This window comes from Antrostomus carolinensis, unplaced genomic scaffold (assembly GCF_000700745.2).
Source record: "Antrostomus carolinensis isolate BGI_N321 unplaced genomic scaffold, ASM70074v2 scaffold10241, whole genome shotgun sequence".
Taxonomy (NCBI): domain Eukaryota; kingdom Metazoa; phylum Chordata; class Aves; order Caprimulgiformes; family Caprimulgidae; genus Antrostomus; species Antrostomus carolinensis.
In genome coordinates, this window is record NW_010291972.1 from 1 (window position 1) to 6768 (window position 6768).

Here is a 6768-nt window from a genome sequence, read left to right on the forward strand (position 1 = left end):
TCGGCTCTCCGCCCAAGTCAATTACCTGGTAAAGACAGAGCATTCCTTTTACTAAAAAAGGCATTGCCCCAGCATTATTTGAAGGAAGAAGCACTGCTTGAGCTAAGTATATTGTATGGCTTAGTTGCAAAATTGTATTTAAAGCTATTTTCTTCATTCGATCTCAACCTAGCTGTGAACTTGTTTTCCATCTCCATCCTAAATCTCCTTACTCTGACTGATCACTACTGCAAAATTACAGCTTGGGCCATACCAACTTTGTATTTAGTCTAGTCAACAATGCTTCTGCTTCCAGTACCCAGGCAACCTCATTTCACTATGTAGCTAAAGAACGTTTCACTATTTACCCTTAAACTTTCAAGGAACATAACTGCTTTAATAAAATGGGTCTAGCAACTTCAGCTTCTGCTGACTGAAACCTGCTTCTTAGATCTTGTTAGGATCTGTTATTCAAAAGTAAAACACAAATTCAGAATGTCAAGTAATAGTGGTTATCCCACTGGAAAACAATGTTTCAGACTGTAATCACCATTTATATCTTCTGTTGCAAATTATTATCCAGAATTTAAAATTCAGGAAGTGAAATTTCTTTTTAAACCAATAGAATTTTGACACTAATTTCAATGCAGTACATTTAATCTCAAGTGAAATTTCCAGGTTACCTAGTTCCAGAAGGTCAAAAACAACCGGGGCATTTTGCATGTCAGTTACCATTTGTGGACAGGTTAGATATTTGTAAATTATGGTTATTAAATCTTGATGATGATTTCTATAGATCTGGAGTCTGAAAGCTGCTCGGGCCCAGATCAAACAAAGCATCACTTTCACTGTGGGACTAAGTCTATACTGTGCCTGCAAGAAATATGTTTGTAAAGTACATTTTAAAAAAATAAAGATTACCTCCTGGTAAATGAAAGGTTTAGTTCCTGCAGAAAACCATTTAGTATTTAGATCTTTCAGCTTATCTAAAATTGCCTTCACATCCCCAGGCCACATATGCTTGGCAGCATCAATTCGGAAGCCTGCTACGCCAACATCAATGAGGTAGTTCATATACTCGGCAACTTTTGAGCGTACATAGTCCTTTTCCAGGGCCAGATCAAGAAGGCTAACCAAGCGGCAGTCTCGTACCTATAAAAAAAATCTGAAATGAAACATTTTTTACCTAATAAACCAAATGTAGTGTTCTACACACATTTTGAATTTTGTTACCTACATTACAATGCCAAATAAAACCTTTACTCGCCATTGCTTATCATGCATATCTTTGCCTTGGACAGTTATCTTGGACAGTCATCTACACAGAAGGAGTATTAAGAAGTCTGCACTGACCAAGCTTACACAGCTGTAGGTGCTAAAGGACTATAACAGAAAGTCAAACCATTAAATATATAATCAGCATTTTAATGCAAGTATAGGGCAAAAATATGATAAATTAATTTTACTCCAGTGTATTAAGGAACAGATTCATTACTATTTCAAATGCACTAGTTTCTTCTCTGATGTAGGAAAGATTTCTAGAAATTATATTTCTAAATCTTTTAAAAATCTTGAGTTATTATAGTATTATGAAACACTAAACTCTTGTTTTTGTTCTGTTTTTGCCTTTGTTTCCTGTAAATACAAAATGATGGGCATCAATTTTCAGCAAAATAATACTTTAAATATACACTGAATATACTGAAAAGCTTTTTCTAATAACTCTTACAATGGGTTTCCATGGTTAATAGGTACATCTGCCTGGAGAGCGCAAGGTGCATCAGTCTATGCTGAAAAATGTACTAAACAATTTGCTATAAAGATGCTCCTTTAGAACTGCTCAAGAGTTCAGGGATATTTAAAGTTTCCCCTTCTTCTGTCATTTCTCCAAAACCCCTCTCTCCTCAAGTTAGATTCAGGAAAGATCAAATGCATTTGAAAGGCATAAGATGTTATTCAAGAAAGAAAGGTATTTATCTTTATAAAATAATTTTTCATTTTGTAGTAGTTTTAAAGTCCTGACCTTGTAATCTGATGTAGAGGAACATACAGACTCCTAGGAAGAGAAATCTCTACACAGAAGATTGATTTTCAAGATTTTAGCATTACTACTTTTCTTTATGAAATCCTAATCTCTCTTCTGAAATTGAGACCAAAGAAAACATAAATTACAATAAAAGGCAAATAATTACTCTTACTCTTTTTTTAAACACAAACAAAATAATACCTAAGTAAGATTTTATGAGCTTTAAAACTGTCTTTATTAAGTACCTAAGCATGTTTGTCTAAATCTGAAATCAAGCCATTGGTTCAAGCAGAACTACTCCTTTTAAGAAGTGGTGTTCCTGATAGCAACGCTAACCTCCATTATCAATTTGGATGGTTTCCCCTGAGGGTTTTTGTTTTGCTTTTAAAAAATGTCTGACAGCAAAGGGAAGCAAAGAAACCTCAGCCCAGGAACAGATGTACATGAAAAATATATTAATAGTTCTAGGTTTACCTGAGATATATCCTGATAATTCTCAATGTCTCCACTTCTAGATTTACATTTGCCATCATTAAAGTCCCAACCAGAATACGGCACAGCTGGAAAATCTTCAGTCTTTGCATTGAAATAGCTTCCACAAGTAGCATGGTCACCAGCACCCGCATTAGCTCCGCACATATGATTGATTACTGCATCTACATAAATATGTACCTAGAGAATAGTATTTACATTTCAGTTTGAGAAAACTACTTCCCACAGCACCACTAATTAACATTCTCTCTCTTACCGCCTGTCCTATCCCCCTGTTTCTGCTCGCTTGCTTCCCCCAACTTTTTATTTAAAATATTTCTCTTTTATTAACATATAGCAATGGTGATACAACATGCATCTCAACAGACAGGCAGACAACATTGCATGCATTTTTAAGAAGGGTAGAAAGGAGGACCCTGGGAACCACCAACCTGTCAGCCTCACCTCTGTGCCTAAGAAGATCATGGAACAGATCCTCCTAGAAGCTACGCTAAAGTACACAAAGGACAGGGAGGTGATTTAACACAGTGAGCATGTTTTCACCAAGGGCAAATCCTGCCTGACCAACCTGGTGGCTGTCTATCTATGATGGAACGTTTACATCAGTGGACAAGGGAAGAGCTACAGATGTCATCTGTCTGGACTTCTGGAAGGTTTTTGAAACAGTCCCCCACAACATCCTTCTCTCTAAATTTGAGAGATATGGATTGGATGGGTGGACTGGTCAGTGGATGAGGAACTGGTTGGATGGCTGCATCAAGAGAGTGGTGGTCAACGACTCAATGTCCAGATAGAGATAGGAGACAAGAGGTGGCCCTCAGGGGCCCATACCGAGACCAGTACTGTTTAGTATCTTCATCAGTGACATAGACAGTGGGATCGAGTGCACCCTGAGCAAACTTGCAGACAACACAACACCAAGTTGAGTGGTGCAGTTTACATACCTGAGGGACAGGATGCCATCCTGAGGGACTTGGACAAACTCAAGAAGTGGGCCCATGGGAAACTCATGAGGTTCAACAAAGCCAATTGCAAGGTCCTGCACCTGGGTCTGGGCAATCCCCAGTACCAATACAGGCCAGGGGATTAAGGGGTTGAGAGCTGCCCTGTAAAGAAGGACTTGAGGGTACCGGTGGATGAAAAGCTGGACATGAGTTGGCAATGTGTGCTTGCAGCCCAGAAGGCCAAATATAGCCTGGGCTGCATCAAAAGAAGCGTGGACAGAATGTTGAGGGAAGTGATTCTGCTCCTCTATTCCACTCTGGTGAGACCCCACCTCGAGTACTGTGTCCAGCTCTGGAGCCCTCAGCATAGGAAAGATATGGACCTGCTCGAGTGGGTCCAGAGGAGGGCCACAAAAATGATCAGAGGGCTGGAACACCTCTCCTATGAAGAAAGGCTGAGACAGTTGGGGCTGTTGAGCCTGGAGAAGTGAAGGCACTGGGGAGACCTTATTGTGGCCTTTCAATACTTGAAGGGGGCCTATAAGAAAGATGGGGACAAATTTTTAGCAGGGTCTGTAGCGACAGGACAACAGGTACTGGTTTTAAACTAAAAGAGGGGAGATTCAGACTAGATATAAGGAAGAATTTTTTTACAATGAGGGTGGTAAAACACTGGAACAGGTTGCTCAGAGAGGTGGTAGATGCCCCATCCCTGGGGGCTGGACCAGGTTCAGGTCAGGTCAGGTTGGACCAGGCTCTGAGCAACCTGGCTGAGTTGAAGATGTCCCTGATCACTGCAGGGGGTTGGACTAAATGACCTTTAAATGTCCCCTCCAATCCAAACTATTCTATGATTCTATGAAAAAAAAAAAACAAAAAAAACCAAACCATTGGCACTCCAGTTCTACTATGTCTTCCCTTCTAAATTACCAGTTGCACTGTTAACACGGGAAGGTTTTCAAAGCACTTACTCCAACATTGTTGCACCTGGTCACCATGTCTCTAAATTCAGTTTCATTTCCAGATCTTGTGCACAGCTTGTAGCTAATGGGCTGGTATCTTTCCCACCATGGTTGCCAGGGGTCAGTAATGATAACATTTTCATTTGGAGGTGAAATCTGTGAAGAAGATGGTATCTATTGGTAACAGGATACTTATAATGGTTTATTTGTTTGCCCAGTATTGATAGACAAAGAACATAAAAACAGAGAACCAGGTCCCTTTAATGGAAGACGCTCACAATACCTAACCCACATAGATCCTCAGTATCCTCTGCTTACACTGCAGTGGGCTGGAAATAAAAGATTTAGGCCTAGAGCTTCACTAGGTAGAAACATACTATAAAAATTATGTCCATGGACATAGTGTCCTAATTATCTTTGTGAACGTAGGCCTCAAAGATCAAAAGCAGGTGCTGAAATCTGAAGGACTATGTCAGTAGAGAGAGTCTTGAATCAGGAAGGAACTGACTGCATATCTGACATAACATCCTGCCCTTAAAATTGATACAAGTTTCCATATTTGTAATGTTTTGGATAAAAGTGTTCTGGACATAAGACTTGTCACCAGATAAGCTATACCTCTTCCTTTTGTAGATGCTTTCCAGGACACTCGTCAGACAACAAGCTTTTGCTGCTACCCCCCAAGCCTCTGGGCGTAACTACCTGATTCCACCATTTCTCACAAAGATCCCTAGGCTGCAGCCTACTTAGCTGCCATGCCTTTGTGACCAGCTCAGCAAGTCTGAATCTGAAAAAACTTTCTTACTGAGATCTTGCCATAGCATGAATTAAAAGGATATCCAAACATATATCATAGTCTGAAAAATCAATTAGAAATTTAAAATCAATTAGCCCAACTTGCAAACTCCCAGGCTACGAAAGACAGGCAGACTTATTTCACCAGTTTTTCCTGAGCAATGTGACAAACAAGCTGAAATAGTTTAAAAGGTGACTGCTCTCCAGCTGTACTAACCCACTCATCTGACACTACTGGTTCCACAGGAACACGTGCTGGTTGTTCAGATGGAACAGATTCATATCAACAAACCTCCACCAGAACCTGTGTTCAGTTCATTTCTGCTTGCTAACACCAGGTTCCTGCAAAGAAGGGTCTCTTAATGGCTTATTCTGACACTAGGTGTCAGAGTAAAGAGAAACTTGATAGTTTGGGTTAACACAATTAGCAACCTTTTAATATTTATTTATTTATAACCTTTAACACTTTGGTATTCTCTTTGGGAGCCTTTTTTTTCAGTCTCAATTTCATTTTATGTTTTTCTAGCTCTTAAGAGCTTCCCTTGATTTAAATAATATCAAGCAGATAAACATAGGTTACTGTTCACAGCAGTAAAAAAGAGATTTAGCCAGTAATACGCAATTCTAATTCTTCTAAATTTAATAGCACAGAGTGCAAAACATGCACTTTGGAGCAATGAAATAAATTCATGCTTACACAATGATGGCTGAAGAATATATTTGTCAGCATTTACTACTTCCATTACCAATTTCTATTTTTCTTTCTCAGTACCTGTCCTTTAGTGAATTGAACATTTTCTCTGAAAAACAAATTATCATCTATGTAGCAATTTTACTACCTACTGATAGGAAAAGACATACCTGAACTCCTCCAAATCCATTAGGAGATAAATAGCGTTCACACTCAAGAGCAATATCCACCCAGCGCCATTCAAAGAGATGTACAATAGATGTCCTCCCGGAGAGAGTATTGGGGTTGTACTGTGCCCAGCAAAACCCTACAACTAACAAAAGAAAATAGATACCCATCCTGGGCTCTGTGATGAGTTGCGTTCTTCTTACTGCCTATTTATGTTCCTGCAAGAGGGTAAAGTACATGTTACAAAACACACATTTAAAAGTAAATGCCCATCTCTTGGCATCATATTTATTTAACTTTAGTTGATTTTCATTTTGTTTGAGAATTGAAATCTATCTAAGTTATATCAACCTCCCATACTAACAGTAACTTTGTTTTTCTGAAGTTGTGGAATACAGGCCTTCAGGTTTGCTACATGAAAGAAACCTGTACCCTTTCCTGATGTAATACATTTGGGAGTGCAGTGCTGAAACTCCAACCTCCTATGATACAGATACCCAAACAACAGTTTATATAAAAGCTTACATGATTTCTACAAAACGACCCTCATTTTTATTTCGAGGAAAGGATTCAAATTCAAGCACAAAAAATGCCAGTTTATAAAGTGTAGAACCTGCTTTCCAGAGCCTGTTGCTATTAGCTGTCACTGTACTTCAAGGGCTGCCAGGGTTACTTAGAATGAGTCACTTGGTAAATTTAGCTTGTTTTTCT

The 6768-nt window shown here is 39.1% G+C and overlaps 1 protein-coding gene across 1 annotated transcript; it reads right to left on the reverse strand.

The window, feature by feature from the left end:
- Nucleotides 1-4: 4 nt before the first annotated feature.
- LOC104531792 (pancreatic alpha-amylase-like) lies at nucleotides 5-6278 on the reverse strand (the record flags this gene model as incomplete). The annotated part of the gene is made up of 5 exons (XM_010176790.2): nucleotides 6060-6278; nucleotides 4413-4559; nucleotides 2480-2677; nucleotides 901-1131; nucleotides 5-25 (listed from the first exon to the last, which is right to left on the reverse strand). Coding segments are annotated over exons 1-5 (765 nt in total), but the record flags the coding sequence as incomplete, so codon positions are not given.
- Nucleotides 6279-6768: the final 490 nt, after the last annotated feature.